Genomic DNA, 17,394 nt, shown 5'->3' on the forward strand with positions numbered 1-17,394 from the left:
CTCACAATGCAGGTGTAAAGAGCCTTAGCCTATAGGAAGAGGAGATGCAAATGTTAAGAGCCTTAGCCAATAGGGAGAGGAGGAGATAGTGGATGCTACGGATGGGCCATTTGGCCTTTATCTGCCATCATGTTTCTCTGTTTAGTTATGTTTCCCCACAGTCACTGAAAAATTTGGAGCTGCACTTATATGAAAAATGCAAGGTGGCCGGCCTGCTTCTGCCGGGGTCATGTTAAGACAAGACTGAAATCCTTGTTTTCACAGCATGCGGCCCTGGCATTTCTGTTCTCCCTCTGTGAAAGGCCCACCACTCCCTGCATGATGTAATACTGGGCGGGAAATCACAGCCTCTCCCCTCGGCTTTTCTGGAAGGATTCTTGATCTCTCTTCGCTTTCTGTCCTTTCTCAGGCGACCTCGCCCCATTCTCAACTTCTGGTGCAGTTTCAAGTTGCTTCATTTATTTATATTATTAAAAGCGGCAAATTGACCCCCTCCCTCCTCTTTTGTAAAGATGAATAACCTTGAGGGGGGCAAATCCCAAACTCCAGCTGGAGCCAGGTTGAAGAGTGCAGGGCCAGTGCACCAGCTTTGCACCTCCTTCAGTTAAAATTTCAGGCCCTTAATCCGTCCCCGTTCACAGAAGATTTTGATAATTAACCGAGGATAATGATCATCTCACCATAATCCTATAAAAGCATGCAATTAAAAGTCATCTTTTGCTACCCCTCCAAGGAATTGTTGCCTGTATTATTTAGTGCAGTGAGTTTGTAATTTATATGTTTTATGATTTATATATATTTTCCCTTGTAACTTGCTTAGATCTAGTGGATACTCTGGGAGGGAAATATGCGTGAGTACCTAAATAAAGCCATATAAACCATTCTGAGCTCCCTTGGGAGCAAGGTAGAGAAAACTCAAGAAATAAATAAAGTTAAAAAAGGATATTTTAATAAATTTAAGGATGTATGGGGGCCATTAATAAATTATTATAATGAATAATTAGCATTTGTCCCCAATTAATATATGTGTATGTTGGGTGGGAGGGTGGGTTTTTAGCTTTCAAAGATAAACAAAAATGAATGATATAGTTATTATATTATGTGATATCTATCTATAAATATGTTTCATGTGGGATGGGTGGGGGGTAAATTCTTTTTGTGTGAATGTTGTACAATTTCAAGTGGAATTGTATATTAGTGAATGGATTTTTGTACACTTGTAAAATTTAAAATGAATAAAGATTTATAAAAAAAAAAAAAAAAAGAAATAAATAAACATAAGCTTGATAATTAATGGTTAAGCTGGCCCTGCCATTAGTGTGGAATAATGAACCCCCCAATCTCAGTAAGCAAAATTAGAAGCCAAGATTTCTCCAGGGTAGGGTAGATATAGGAACCCAGGTCACTTTCAGGTAGGGTTACCAGATTTTCAGGAACGGAAATCCGGACCCTTGGCCCCGCCCCCATTCCACCCGAGTCACGCCCTGATCCTGCCCACAGCCCCGCCCCCCCTCCACCTGGTCACTTGTCGGGAGGGCATCTGAGCATGCACTCGTCTGATGCAATGACATCGCATGCATGCGCGCATGGGTGTGACATCACCGCACTGCATCCGCGCATGCGCAGACGCCGCCCTGACCTCGCAGCTAGCCGAAAGCTGTTCAGAACTCGGACAAAGTGCCGGGTTTTGAAAAGCTTCCAGCTCGGGACGGCATTGGGAGGACATCACGCACACGCACGTCTTCATGTCACACCCACACATTCGCAGATGCCCTCCCGATGCGGCTCTGAGCACAAGAACGGGTTGAGGGGGTTGGGGCGGAATGGGGGGTGTGGCTTGGGTAGAACGGGGCAGGGCTTGGTAGAAATGGGCGTGGCCATGGGTCCGGATTTCACAACAGTCAAAACTGGTAACCCTAAGTTTGCCCACAGAGCTATTTCAGCACACCTTGCAACTTTGGGTTTCACCAGAACTGAATTGTGAGCAGAGATTATGGTGGCCACAAACATTGGCCAAAGTGAAATAAACATAAGGTTAACAGATGTCCAGGAAAACCCAGACATGTCCTCTTTTTTAGAGGACTGTCCGGGCGGCCCAGAGGGATTTCCAAAACCTGGACAAACTGCCAGGTTTTGGAAGTCCTGAGCTCAGAAGCTGCGTCTGGAAGCCTTTGCGCAAGCGTGGCTGTCACCGTGATGACATCATAGACGCACGTGCATGCATGTGACATCATTGCGTTGACGTCCGTCCATGTGCAAAGGCTTCCACATGTGGCCTTCGAGTTCAGGGAGGTTCATTTGGGGGCGGGGTTGGGGAGGAAAGGGGCGGAGCCGGAGGAGGTACAGGCTGAACGGGGCGGGGCCAGGCGTCCTCTTCTTTCAAAGAGGAAATCTAGCAACCCTACATAAATATAAACGTGAGCAACATCAGAAAATCGAGCACAGACCATATCTTCATCCTCTCCTGCCTCCTTCCAGTGTCATGTTTTAGCACTCTCAAAGGCATTCTGGGGATTTGCACGCCAAAGAGCACAGGATATGCCCCACTAAGTGGCGTAATAGGGGGTTGGGGGGAGGGGTGGACCGCCCCAGGTGCTGTCTTGGTGGGGGCACTGGCACCTCCCCCCCTTGCCCGTACCTCTCTAAATCTTCTCCGGCGTCAGCAACTTTTCTGGCCTGCTGCTCGCACTGGCCTGACTCCCCTGTGAAATCACTTCCTGGTCGCAGGGCTAGGAAGTGACATCAGAGGGAAAGCCAACACCGGCATAAGCAGCAGGAGAAGTTGTTCACCTTCTATCCTCACTACACCACTGGTCCCACTTAGTTTCCAAGTCACTTGCTGAAGCTTCTAAGGAAGTGTTTGAGCCTACAGTCAGACAGAAGATGAGTTGCTTTACCTGGGGGTTAATTAGGTAACCTTTGGAACACACACAAGGTGAAATTCCAAAGAGAAGAAAGCAACATAGATCAATCAGAGGCATCGTTTAGCAAGGAAAGGAAAAAACGAACAGAGAGAGTTCTGGACATGGATTAGTCACCATATTTTTGCGTGCTACAGGCACGCCCTACTTACTCTGTCAATAGGAGTCAATGATCTGTTGCTCCTGGGACTGGTGGCCTGCCAAGAAAAATTATGGTGACCATCAGACACACAGAGGTGGAACAATCTTGGCCAATAAGAGGTTTCCGCCATTCTTTCAGGTACTAGACCTGGCATGATTCTGGACTGTAAAATCTGGTATTGTCAGAAGTTGCCGTCCAAGCTCACTCCAGCCAATCCAACCATCCCGTTGTTTGCAGGACATCTACCATAAAGTCTGGCCAGTAACATCCTCCTGTTCCATATTAGTGGAGTTCACACTGATGCTTGCCCCAGCCCATCCTCCACCGAATCACCATATATGGAATACAGACCGTGCAGGTCTGTCCAATACCAGCCTTAGTTCCCAGAGGACTTGACTTCCATTGGATGGTGTTCCTAGCTACATGTACAACATTGCCTCCTGACCTGGGTGAATCCTCATATGCTCAACCAGTCCTGAACGTGTCCTACTTCAAGCCCGTTTCTATTACAGTGTTCCCCCGGTTGTTTGCGGTAGGCAGTTCGCGGTCCCGGTCCTTCGCGGTATTTTCGGACCGCGAACCGCCGATAAGAAGAGGGCAGAGGGAGAGGCAGGAGAGAGCAACCGGAGCGCTGCAAGTGCAGGAAATCACTCGCGGTTCGCTCCAACCGCCTCTTCCTGCACGAAGTCGGGCCTTATCCAATCAGGAGCTGCTTTGACACGCAGCTCCTGATTGGATAAGGCCCGACTTTGTGCAGGAAGAGGCGGTCGGAGAGAACCGCGAGTGATTTCCTGCACTCGCAGCGCTCCGGCTGCTCTCCCGCTGCCCTCTTCAGGCGCCCCCATGAAAAACCGTATTTGCGGTTTTTCGAGATTCGCAGGGGTTCCTGGAACGGAACCCCCACGAATCTCGGGGGAGCACTGTATTCCGTTTATTTAAGCAAAGCGGGACGATAATTCGTGCATTCAACGAGACACAACCAGGACAGAATCCCAGCCTGTCTGGATCCTCGTCAGGCCGCACTGCTAACTACCAGGAATAACAGCCCTGCTAAGGATTCAAACCAACGGCGTCCGGGGCAGTGGCGCCCATCGCCTGCCCTCTTCCCCGGACCCAACTCCGCCGCTCGCACACGCCACTTCCCCTGTTCCCCTTCGGCGCCAGCAACCACCGACTTACTGCCCGCGTCGGCTTCGGCGCCCTCTCTGATGTTATTTCCTAGGCTCGGGTCCCTTAAGCGATGTCAGAGAGAGCGCCAAAGCCGATGCGGGAGGTAAGTCGGTGGCTGCTCGCACTGAAGTTAAAAACGTATGTGTGAAGGGAAGGAGTGGGGGGGGCAGAGAGGAGGAGGATTGCTGGCGCCTCAAGGAAAATGCCACCCCCTTGCCCCCCCTCCTTTTACTATGCCACTGATTCAAACAGTACAGACACACTCCCCCCCCCTCCCCCCGAATCTATACGGGGCACCTAAATTTAGGTGCACAGGGAAGAGATGCACACAAATTAATTAGTCCACAAGCCAATTAACACCCGCTATTGGCATTAATTGGCACTTATTTGGACTGACGCATCTGAATAACACTGTGCGCCTGAAGTGTCTCGTGTATAACCCCAAAAGGGGCGTGGCCATGGCATGGGCAGATCAGGGATGCTTCAAAAATCTTAGGCGCAGTGCTATAGAATTCGGGGGTTGCGTCGCGCGTCAGGCTTTACATCAGGTTTGAGCAGATATAAGTCTTCACGCTCAGAGCTGGGCACGGGAATCAGAGCTAAGCGCCAATTCATAAAGGGCACTAACCGCACTGAACTTATGGTTATGCGGTATAGAAATACAATGTTGTGTTACAGAATACATGTTTTGTGCGGATTTTTCCGGTGCCTGTATTTAGCCGCTGTCTCTTTAACAGCGATTTCGATGAGCGCAGTAGTTTGAAGAGTGCATAAAGAGGCAGTGATGGTCCTCCCTTTATCCCAGGCGGCAGCCTCTCCGTAAACCCATATCAAAGCATTGTATTCATTCTGGGAGCACCTCTGTCTCTTGGAGAGCGCTGCCCGATCGCCATTAGATGTTCATTCTCCGACTAGAAATGAACCACTCCTGAAAACGTAGCAAGAAGACAGCTATCAAGATCCTTACCTCCCCCAGGCTCTGCTGCTCCTGGCGGTCCTCAAGGGCAGTGGTGTAAAAGGACTCGTAGGTGATGAGATCAGGCCGTTCGATGTCGTAGATGGCTTTGACCTTGGGGATGGCCGCTAGGTCCTTGTAATCCAGAATTTCATTGTCTACTTTCGCCTAAGAGATAGAGAAAAGGAGATCAAGTTACAACAGACCTCTGAATGGCAAGACACGAGACTCTTCAGGCGCACAGTGTTATTCAGATGCATCAGTCCAAATAAGTGCCAATTAATGCCAATAGCGGGTGTTAATTGGCTTGTGGACTAATTAATTTGTGTGCGTCTCTTCCCTGTGCACCTAAATTTAGGTGCCCCGTATAGATTCGGGGGGAGGAGGTAGTGTGTCTGTACTGTTTGAATCAGTGGCATAGTAAAAGGAGGGGGGGGGCAAGGGGGTGGCATCTTCCTTGGGGCGCCAGCAATCCTCCTCCTCTCTGCCCTCCCCCCACTCCTTCCCTTCCGTAGTTTGGCTGTCCCTCAACTGGAGATGACATCTACACCTCAGTGGAAGGAGATCCACTTCCAAGAGACCACAAAGAGACGGAGGAGCCGAGAGAGAGGGAGGACCCACACTAACAGGGACAGCGGGAGAGCTGGAGAAAGTCAAGAGAATCAGTGAAGGGAAGGTAATACACAACTGAGTGCTCTTCCCCGCCTCCCACCCCAGGCCTTCCTCCAGTTCTCTCCATGGAGAACATTTGTAGGTCAGATAGAAAGCGTGAAAGAGGAGGGGATAAGAAGGGGGCAATATTGTGACACTTAGGAGTGGTTCCTCATCAGTGTCCTGAGATGCATGCTGTGTCTATTGCTAAACTAAAATATGGGGGAGGGGGAGGGGGAGGGGGAGGGAAAGTGCAGAGGGGTAATACACGAGGGGCCGCTGAAAAGTTCTCAGCCTAGCCAAGAAGAGAATGATGTGGAGCCGGGAAACGTACAAGGTATTCCACACTTTTCTTGAAATTTTTGCTTCAATGAGGCAAATGGGCACAAGTATAGGGAAACCAAGTGATTGTGACATCACCAATGAAGTTGGCTCTTATTGGTGGAATGAGCCATTATGACATCACAATACAAGGGGCCCCTGAAAAGTTCTCAGCCTGATCACATTTTTCTTGACAGTTTTTGATTCATTTCATTGAAATGAAAAGTGTCAAGAAAAGTGTGGAATAACTTGTAAGTTTCATGACTCCACATCATTCTCTTGTTGGTCGGGCTGAGAACTTCTCAGTGGCCCCTCGTAGAGTTGGGAGGGGGTGAAGAATGCTGGTAGAAGAGCAACTGATAATAAGGTGGAGGTGGTCGCCCACTCCTAGGGCAGTGTCAGGGAAGGATTCACCACCCTACGCTGGTCCTGCAGCTGGCGCAGGGAAGGATGTTTCTCCCATCCCTGCATTTAAAATGGTGGTTAGACGGGTGGATTAGAGGGGTTCAAATGAACTACAATGTTTCAGTATGCGAATATGTCCTCCTCGCCCTTTATACATACCCTCCTTCACACCTATATTTCTGTACATTTTAAATGGGGAGGGGGGGTCAGGCTATTTCTAAAATCCCTAATCCTGCCCCAGCTGGTCATGGCAAGATGTCTCTTTAGACCTTTAGACACTGTGATTGGGACAGTGACTTGTCAGAGGATGTCACCGAAACAGCGACAGGGCTGAAGCTAGGTCTTTTAGCCAGTGAACAAAAACCAAAAGAGACTGTGGAGAATGACGATGTTCTTGATGCAACTTTATTGGTGTATTATTCCAAGACAAAAAATACACATCCACATATGTTACGGTGTACCAACCGTGTTTCGGCAGACACGCCTTCCTCAGGGGTCCAGATTGATGTAAACACACAAATGTGAATGAACAAACAGATTTTTTTTAATTTTTTATAATTTATATTCCACATATCCTACAATTCCATGCAGATTACAAATTCTTCAGGTACTCAAGCAATTTTCCCCTAACTGTCCCGGTGGCTGCTGCTCTATCTAACTAACCTGACCACCCTCATCTCATCTGCCCCATCTTACTCATCCTTCAGGAAATCTCTCAAATCTTACCTCTATGATAAATTTCTCTAACCCCTCCCCTCCAATTAACCAAACTCTACCACCTCTCCTCCCCCCCCCCCGATCTCTCCTTTCCTCCCCCTCAATCCAATACTCCCATCCTCCTTACTTACCCCTCCCCTCTCGGCACCCTCCCGTAATTGATACTGGTTGCATTCTTCTTGTCATTCACCACTCTGTATCCTCGCAATATATGTAACTATCTTTGCATAGTAATCCACTTAACCGCATTATACAGACTCTTGCATCTTATCTTGCTCTATAAGTCTCTCACACTGTATTTTCACTGTATAAATATCTTTGCTGTATATATACAGTCTCTTGCATTGTAAACCGCTCTGAACTGTTTATGGTACTGCGGTATACAAAAATAAAGTTATTATTATTATTATTACCTGGGGCAATGGGGACTAAGTGTCTTGCCCAGGGTCACAAGGAGCAGTGCAGGATTTGAACCCACAACCTGAGGCTATAGCTCTAACCACTGCACCACAAACTCCCAGAGACAGTGGAGTGTTTTTCAAGTTTGCTCTACATAGGAGTGGGTTTTTTATCTGTTTGTTCGTCCACATTTGTGTATTTACATCGATCTGGACCCCTGAGGAAGGCGTGTCTACCGAAACACGGTCCTGTTACACCGCAACATATGTGGATGTGTATTTTTTTGTCTTGGAATAATACACCAATAAACTTGCATCCAGAACATTGTCATTCTCCACAGTCTCTTTTGGTTCTTGTTCTCTGGACTTTCTTTACTGTGGAGTAACTGGGTCATGTCCTCCCCTCTCCTTTTTTTGTTGCCTTTTAGCCAGTGACACAAGTTCTACTATTGGACCGCCTCTGTGGGAGGAGTAAGGATGACTCCCCCTCCCTTACCTTCCCTCACTTCCTTCCTTTCAAGCCTTATGTTTATTGGATGCAGAACACACCATCACTGTTATTGTTTAACGGTTTTGCCATGTCACCACCCAACGCAATTTTTAATCAAATACCTTATTCCTACTTGGCAGACAGAGACATGCTTATGTGCTGCGTATCCTCCCACGTCCAAGTTTTTCATCAAGACAGGACTGTAGGAGACGCTGAACTTAAGCATGGGTAGAAGTGAATCGATCTTTCACTCCGTCAAAAATGACAAAGACTAGGGGGACACTCGATGAAGTTACAGAGAAATACTTTTCAAACCAATAGGAGGAAATATTTTTTCACTCAGAGAATAGTTAAGCTCTGGAATGCGTTTGCCAGAGGATGTGGTAAGAGCGGATAGCGTAGCTGGTTTTAAGAAAAGTTTGGACAAGTTCCTGGAGGAAAAGTCCATAGTCTGTTATTGAGAAAGACATGGGGGAAGCTACTGCTTGCCCTGTATTGGTAGCATGGAATATTACTACTCCTTGAGTTTTGGCCAAGTACTAGTGACCTGGATTGGCCACCGTGAGAACGGGCTACTAGGCTTAATGGACCATTGGTCTGACCCAGTAAGGCTATTCTTAGGTTCTCTGTCTGCCAAGCAGAAATGAGGCATTTGATTAAAAGGCGACAGCGCAGCAGTGCTGTTAAAAGCTAAGTACAGGGTCATTCCATGTCAAGTGGTCCAATTTTGAAACATGTCCCCAGTCGACCATCTCAGAATTTTAGGAAATATTGTGTATGAGTAGCCTAGGGTCTTCAGCTAAACTACAAATATTAGACTCAGATATGCATTCGTTCCTAAACTAGAGCGTCTGATGCGACGGGTACTCTGGTTCCGGTCGCGCGGAGACCGACAAAAGTCGCTACGTTCAGTATCTACAGTACAGAAACCAAAACTGATAGAAAGCTCAAATCTGGCTTTTATATATAGTCTTTGATGCTGAATTCAGATAAATGTATTACTTCTTTCCCTGCCATGCCGGTATTTTCTGCATTATATTGTAAATGTTTTCTGTCTTTATCTGTTTTTAAGTCCTTTATTCTAATTTGTATTTTATCTCTATCCCATGTATTAGCTCACCTTGTTGTGAGCCGCCTAGAACTTTTTCAGGATGGCGGTATAGAAGAATAAAAATTATTATTATTATTATTAAATGGACGGAATTATCCAAATTACGTTTTTCATTGTTGTCCCGAAAATTGGACCAAAAAATTGATCGCACAAACCCCTCCTTTTACAAAACCACGGAAGCGGTTTTCAGCGCAGGCCGTTGTGCTGCATGCTCCGAGCTGCTCCTGACATTCACAGAATCAGAAAATAACATTAAAAATTGAACTAAGGCCAGAACTGGGCAGACTTGCACGGTCTGTGTCTGTATATGGCCGTTTGGTGGAGAAAGGGCTGGGGAGAGCTTCAATGGCTGGAAGGGTGGAGAAGGGCTGGAGTAGGTTTCGGCAGTAGGAACCTAAGCACAGTACCGGGTAGAGCTTTGGATTCTTGCCCAGAAATAGCTAAGAAGAAAAAATTTAAAAATTTAAATTGAATCAGGTTGGGCAGACTGGATGGACCATTCGGGTCTTTATCTGCCGTCATCTACTATGTTACTATGTTACAGAGTTTCTATGAGCGTCGGGAGCAGTGCAGGGCATTTAGCATGCTGGCCTGCGCTAAAAAACGCTTCCGCGGTTTTGTAAAAGGGGGGGGGGGAAATGAGGCTCATACTTTGGTCAATAGCTTTGAAAATATTTAATCAAATGTCTCATAACTTTACAAGTATATTAACAGTGCTGGTTTCTGTGCATATATATAAATTATGAGCTGTTCAGCAAGAGTCCCTGTGAAAATATGACATGGTAGAAATGCCCTTCTAAATTGTGCTTTAATTTTGCCTTGTTTTCAGGGCAAAATATCTCCATGTAGGCCATCTTAGATTTTTTTTTTCTTTTTTATATTATAAGAGCGAGCATCTTTTCTTCTATAAAGGACAATGGTCCACATCTTGCTCCCAGACCTTCTCTGGCCTTTAAAACTGCATGAATACAAGAACGTTCGGTGACGCACTGCACTTCGTGAATATAAGCTGGCTTACTATTACAGATGAAGTCCGTTCTCACTATGTAGAGCAGCTGTGTATGAGCAGATGATACTGCCTTAAGGACAAGAGGACTACATTACCCACAACACATTATGACTCGAGTTAAAGTCAGGGCTGAATCCAAAGTTCAGCGGGGGTTTGGATACAAGCTGCAGGCAGAAGCAGATACTTACACAGATGGTATGTGCCGGAGACCCGGGTATGCTGGAGCCATGTCGGGAATAAATGCTATCAGATGAGGTTCTTGTGGGCTGGAAAGAAAAAAAAACAAAAACAACCCAGATGGAATGGTGAGCCAGGGAATTTCACCCAGGATACGAAGAGCACACTTTAATGCAGGCCTGTACAACTTCGGCCCTTGCCAGGCCAGGTTTTCAGGATTTCCCAAATGAATATCCATGAGATCAATATGCATACAATGGAAACAGTGCAAGAAAATAGATCTCTTACGAATTCACTGGGGAAATCTCGAAAACCCAACTGGATTCGGCCCTCGAGGACCGGAATTGTGCAGGCCTGCTTTAATGTTCTGTTGTAGAATTGCTCTGTTTATTTGAGCATGGAGCTCGAACCCCCGTACTTTCTCTTGGCCTTCTGATCTCAAGGGACCAGAATGCGAATTCAGGCACTGCAGGGCTGAAGCTCATGAGAGCAATGCAGTGCCTGAAAGTACAGTAATAGCTGTGGTTTTGCATTTCCTATCCCCCCCCCCAGCCCCAGCCCCAGCCCCAACCATGGTGTTGCCTGAGACACATATACCCAAGGTTATGGTCCAGATAGGAAATCCTCTGCATTTACAACCTTTCAATCTATTTATCTTATTGCCTGCATAAAACGCCTGTTTTAATGATCTTTGCTAAAAGACTCCTCTATGCTCCCCAAACCAATGAAGATCTTTATAACAAGGAGAGCCTATACCAGTGGCATAGTAATGAGGGGAGCGGGGGGAGAGGCAGACTGCCCTGGGCAGTCTTGGTGGGGGTGCTGGCACTTCTCTTCACCTCAGTCCTTCCCTGCCCCTCCCCCACTGCACCAACCTTCTACTCATGCTGGCCTCGGCTCTCCCTCTGAAGTCACTTCCTGGTCTGAAAAGTGCTGAATACCTGGAAGGTCTCCACAGTGTCCAGAGATATCCTCCTTGAGAGGGGAGATTTGTAGCTTAAAACAAAAATGTTGTCGCAATTGGGAGACTGTGGGAACCACATTCGTGTTAGTGACTATTGCACTCGGGTGGCTTGTTTTTTTTGTTTATATTGGCACTGGTTTTCTTTAACTGTATTTGGTTAATGATAGAGCAGACCTGAACATAAGAATAGCCTTACCTGGTCAAGTCAATGATCTATTTAGCCCAGTATCCCGTCTTCATGGTAGCAATCTAGGTCACAAGTACCTGGCCAAAACCCAAATAGTAGCAACATTCCATGCTACCAATCCAGGGCAAGCAGTGCCCCCCCCCTTTATTTTCCCTGTTGTAGTGGTTGTCAAGTGCTTTGGTATGAACTGAGGAGAAAAGCACAGTGCAGAGATAGGGAAGGCAGAGCCAAAAAATGTAGATGAAGCCTTTCTACACAAATTTGCGAGTAGATGTGAATAATCCACTGGTTCAAGACTCATATGCCTTTCTACAAGAATGAAGATTATCTTGGTAAGAATCTAATTGTCCTTTTGGCTGCCCATCCCTACCTGGGAATGCACCAGTGACTGAGAAAGAATTGTGCTTAGATTTCTGGGGTCTGATATTCATGCACAGCAGCTTGTAAGCCACAATCTTCAATGCTACACCATGTCCAGCTTCGGCACTGAATAGCCAGATATCTGCATCACCCAGAAGTTAATTGAGAATCAGCAGATCTTCAGACCACTGCCTGATTAACTCAGCAGATAAAATCATCACAGTCTTTTTGCTAGCCTAAATTTATCCCTAGCTGCCTGCTGGCCGTCACCCCTAACTGGCTAAATTGCAGCTCTGCCAGTGGTTCCCAGACCTGTCCTGGGGGAATCCCCAGTCAGTCAGGTTTTCGGGATACCCACACTGAATATTCATGAGATAGATTTGTATGCAGTGGTGGTGATGCCTGCAGATCTCTCTCACGGATATCCTGCTATGGGTAATTGTAATGTAATTTGTAATTTATTTCTTATATACCGCTAAACTCCGTTAGGATTCTAAGCGGTTTACAGAAAAAATAGACAATAGGGTGCATTAAAATTATAAGTAAAATAGGTACTTAGAAATTCCTTTACTGTCCCGAAGGCTCACAATCTAACTAAAATACCTAGAAAAATGACAGTAGAGTAATGAAAAAAATAAAATAGAGATAGATGAGAAAAAATAAGAAAATAAACATTCTAATAAGACTACAATGGTCTAAAGGACTTTGAAAGGTTGAAAAAAGAGGGGAGATAGGAAATAGAAGTAGGAGGGAGAACCGTTGAAACTATAGAATTCTTGGGAAATTTAAATGAAATTTAAATAATAAAGTAGGAAACAAAAACCAAGTGGCAAAACAATGAATGAGATTTAAAAATAAAATATCATAAACTAAAAAAGAAAGTGAAAAAAATAAAAATAAACAGTCAAGACTGAAGTCCAGCTTGAAATGACTTCACTGCTTTGGTTGAATATAATCAGGATAATACAAACGACAGGAGTAGAGCCAGTGTTAGATGGGTGTAAACAAGGCAACTGCCCTGAGTCTCTATGCGATGGAGGGGGGGCCAAGTCTGCTTAAAGCTGAAGGTAATTCGGCTTGGCTTTTCACTAAAATTCACTCTTCCTCCCTGTACGCAACCCTACCCTTATTCTTCTCTTCCTATATTTAAGTTCATGTAAACCTTTTCCTTCTCTTCCTATATTTAAGTTCTTGTAAACCGTGCCAAGCTCCACATCCGTGGAGATGATGCGATATATAAACTTAAGGTTTAGTTTAGTTTAGGCTTTGGAGTCCTCTCCCAAATTTATGCCCTGGACCCCAGCATTTAGTCTAAATCTTCTTTATTTCATGCACTAATAACCTGTCCCTTTCTAAAACAGCATCTTAGAACAAGCTTGGCTCATTTACATGTTTTTCACTTTCTTACGATCCTGTTCTCCGGCACCCCAGTTCTCCTGCCATTAGCTTGTACATCAAGTCATTTAAGTTCAAACTGTGTAATCACAAACCAAAACTAGGTCCATGGTGCATAAAGTTTCATACACAAGCCAGGTGTTAACAATGCCAGCAAACATGTTTCTCCAGATCCACCCACCCATCCTCCTCCCCACCACCCCAAGTCCCAAAACAGGTCCTAAAATAACATCCTACACAAGATGGCTCTATGCTAGTAAAGTTAAGAAAGTTTTTCAAGACATCAAGCTCAAAAGACCTAATTAGACGGATCAGTTACTGTATTTTCATTACCATACCTGCCTTTGCTTTGAGCAGCAGGTCACCAGAGAAGGTGGTATCAGCTACGGAAGAAGGAAGAGTGGTTCATTCAACAGACAGAAGTGCCACCGTAAAACTGCTTAGTGAACTCTATCGACACAAGGGAGACCAAAGGCCCGTTGGCTGGGTACCATCAAGAATGACACCTATGAACATCAAGCAATTGAAAGAAGCTGTGGCGAGGACTGGCCTACAGGGTATCCAAGGGTCGGAGATGACTGAATGGATAGTAGTATCCACACATGACAAGTGAGGCATAGCTGCAAAACATTAGTTATCTGTGCTGGACACACAGCAAGCTCCCTACTGCATGAAGTGAAGCGAGCTGACCAGTGAAAGCCAAACCGTGATCATCAAATTCTTCAGTGAATTCATAAGGTACAGCTGTTTGGACTGAAGGGTAAAATTAAGGATGCTCAAATGCCCTCGGTCCGCACCCATGTTCCAAGGGCCAGAATCTAGGCACACCCCCCCTGCCACGTCAATCCAGGGATGAAGAGGTTTTTCTGGTACAGTAGATGCTGACCCTGGCATAGACACTGGCTCTGCTAGGAATTAATTTTTCACTCAGGGATGCACTTAGCCTAGCTCAATGCCAGCCAAAAATCCTTCTACTTCTTGGCACCTGCAATTACCAGCTTATAAATCCATTAGAATTAATACTTCCACACTAACATCTTAAATCTCTCAAGCAAATAATCCAACAGAGGAATAGGAGCCTGGTGGTTAGTGAACTGGGTTGATAACCAGGAGAGCCAGGTTCAGATCCTGTTGCTGCTCCTTGGGAGCCCAGGCAAGTCACTTGACCCTCCAAAGTTCTCTGCAATGTCGCTGTCTCTTCCCTTATAAACCGCTTAGAACTGTTTGTGGTATGGCAGTATATAAAAATAAAGTTGTTATTATTATTGTAATTAACCCAGGTACAAAGTTAGATTGTGAGCCTTCCAGGGACAGGGGAAAACCTCCACCTAACTCACGTTGGCCTCCTAAAATGGTGTGAGCAAAATCTGCCATATGCTATGGTACATAGGGAGAGGTACAGCCAGTAGGAAAAAGGAGGTATTGATGTCCCTGTATAAGACTTTGGTGAGACCTCATTTAGAATATTGTGTACAATTCTGGAGGCCACACCTTCAAAAAGATATTAAAAGAATGGAGTCAATCCAGAGGAAGGCTACTAAAATGGTGTGTGGTCTTCGTCGCAAGGAGTATGGGGACTGACTTAAAGATCTCAATCTGTATACTTTGGAGGAAAGGCGGAAGAGGGAAGATATGATAGAGTCATTTAAATACCTACATAATATAAATGTGCATGAGTCGAGTCTCTTTCATTTGAAAGGAAACTCTGCAATGAGAGGGCATAGGATGAAGTTAAGAGGTGTTGGCTTCGGAGTAATCTGAGAAAATACTTTTTACGGAAAGGGTGATAAATGCACGGAACAGTCTCCTGGAAGAGGTGGTGGAAACAGAGACTGTGACTTAATTCAAGAAAGCGTGAAACAGACTCGTGGGATCTCTTAGGGAGAGGAGGAGATGGTGGATGCTGCAGATGGGCCATTTGGTCTTCATCTGCCATCACGTTTCTAAGTTTCTATGACTATAGGTTGATCTTATGCATAGTTTGAGGGCAGTTTTAGACCTAAAAATGGTCTACAATCCCTTGACCGTTTACAGGTTGAAGCACCTCTCTCTTCCTCCCTTCCTTCACTAGACTACCCCAGCCATCCGGGAATCCGCACCTCGCTTCCTCTGTAGCTGTGCCTACTAAAAATACCATCAGAGCTGCCTGTGGCCTGCCCTGGTACACTCTCTGGATCAGGCCCCAAGCAGACTTCAAGGATTGCTACTGCAGCATGGAAGGTATTTTTAGCAGATACCCTACAAGTAAGCCTGGTGAAGATTCCTGGGATGGTGGGGAGAGGGGGGCAGGGAGGGAACACCTTTCCAGCAGAGGTGAAAGGGAGGGAGAGAGAGAGAGAGGTACTGAGCCAGATAGGATCACATAGATAAGATGACCCTGATTTTTCCGGTGGGTTTTTTTTTTGGTGGGGGAAGCCAAAATTTCTCAACTTATAGTCAAGTACATATGCTAAATCCAATAAAAATCATGACTATCCGATTTATAATCTAAAAGGGTTTTAGAATGAGAGCAACTGGAATGGAACCCCTGCGAATATTGGGGGAGTACTGTATACAAGAGAAATATATGATAAGTAATAGTGGTAATAGGTTTGAGGCCAGTGAGTCTCACGTCTATAGTGTGTAAAGTCATGGAAACACTGATCAAACGGAATCTTGACACAATCCTAGATGAGGAAAACCTACGTGATCCCCACCAACACGGGTTTAACCCAGGGTAGATCCTGCCAATCCAATCTTATTAGCTTTTTTGACTGGGTTACTAGACAACTGGATGCCGGGGAGGCACTGGACGTGGTGTATTTGGACTTCAGTAAAGCATTTGATAGCGTCCCACACCGAAGGTTATTGAACAAGCTGAAATCGATGGGCTTAGGAGACACTCTAACTAAATGGGTTGGGGACTGGCTGAGCGGTAGACTACAAAAGGTGGTGGTGAACGGTACCCCATCAGAAACGTCGGACGTGCTCAGTGGAGTACCGCAGGGCTCAGTCTTGGGCCTGATTTTATTCAACTTAATCATAAGAGATATGACGCAAGGGCTTAGGGGAAAGGTATCACTGTTCGCCGATGACGCCAAAATTTGCAACATAGTAGGCAACAGCTTATTACCTGACAATATGACACAGGACTTACTGCTGCTGGAACGATGGTCAACGACTTGGCAGCTAGGCTTCAATGCTAAAAAATGCAAGGTAATGCACCTGGGTAAGAGAAACCCGCGCAGAACTTAGAAACATAGAACATAGAAACATAGAAAGATGACGGCAGAAAAGGGTCATAGCCCATCAAGTCTGCCCACTCTACTGACCCACCCCAATAAGTCTAGATGCTAGTGAATCGTCTTACATAGGGATCCCACGTACATGTCCCATTTGCTCTTAAAGTCAAGCACGCCCGTGGCCTTGACTACTTGCACCGGAAGCTTATTCCAGTGATCTACCACCCTTTCCGTGAAAAAATACTTCCTGGTGTCACCCCTAAATTTCCCCCCTTTAAGTTTAAGCGGATGCCCTCTTGTGGTCGAGGGTCCCCTGGGGAAGAGGATGTCATCTTCCACCTCGACACGTCCTGTGATGTATTTAAATGTCTCAATCATGTCCCCCCTCTCCCTGCGCTCCTCAAGAGTGTAGAGCCGCAGTCTGCTCAGTCTCTCTTCGTACGAGAGACCCTTGAATCCCAAGATCGTCCTAGTGGCCATCCTCTGAACCGACTCGATTCTAAGCACGTCCTTACGGTAATGTGGTCTCCAGAATTGCACACAGTATTCCAGATGAGGTCTCACCATGGTCTTGTACAGCGGCATTATGACTCCTGGTTTCCGACTGACGAAACTTCTATTGATACATCCCATCATTTGCCTTGCCTTGGATGTGGCCTTCTCTACCTGCTTGGCAGCCTTCATGTCTGCACTGATGACTACTCCCAAATCTCTTTCTACTGAGGTTCTAGCTAATGTTACTCCATTTAAGGTGTAAGTTCTGCACGGATTTCTGCTACCGAGGTGCATGACCTTACACT

At 45.8% G+C, this 17,394-nt stretch overlaps 1 protein-coding gene across 20 annotated transcripts in view; it reads right to left on the minus strand.

Annotated features, from left to right (window-relative positions):
- The window catches only part of ABLIM1 (actin binding LIM protein 1), a 445,444-nt gene that overhangs the window by 72,854 nt on the left and 355,196 nt on the right, over window positions 1-17,394 (minus strand). For 14 of the 20 annotated variants that reach the window (XM_033940562.1, XM_033940555.1, XM_033940563.1 and 11 more), the window contains 3 exons: window positions 10,479-10,556; window positions 5,201-5,356; window positions 3,074-3,118 (listed from right to left, as the gene is read on the minus strand). In XM_033940562.1, the coding sequence (XP_033796453.1) occupies window positions 3,074-3,118; window positions 5,201-5,356; window positions 10,479-10,556 (279 nt within the window). The remainder of the gene's footprint in view (window positions 1-3,073; window positions 3,119-5,200; window positions 5,357-10,478; window positions 10,557-17,394) is intronic. The other 6 variants (XM_033940566.1, XM_033940559.1, XM_033940557.1 and 3 more) reach the window with 1 other exon arrangement.

Source organism: Geotrypetes seraphini, chromosome 4 (assembly GCF_902459505.1).
Source record: "Geotrypetes seraphini chromosome 4, aGeoSer1.1, whole genome shotgun sequence".
Lineage (NCBI taxonomy): Eukaryota > Metazoa > Chordata > Amphibia > Gymnophiona > Dermophiidae > Geotrypetes > Geotrypetes seraphini.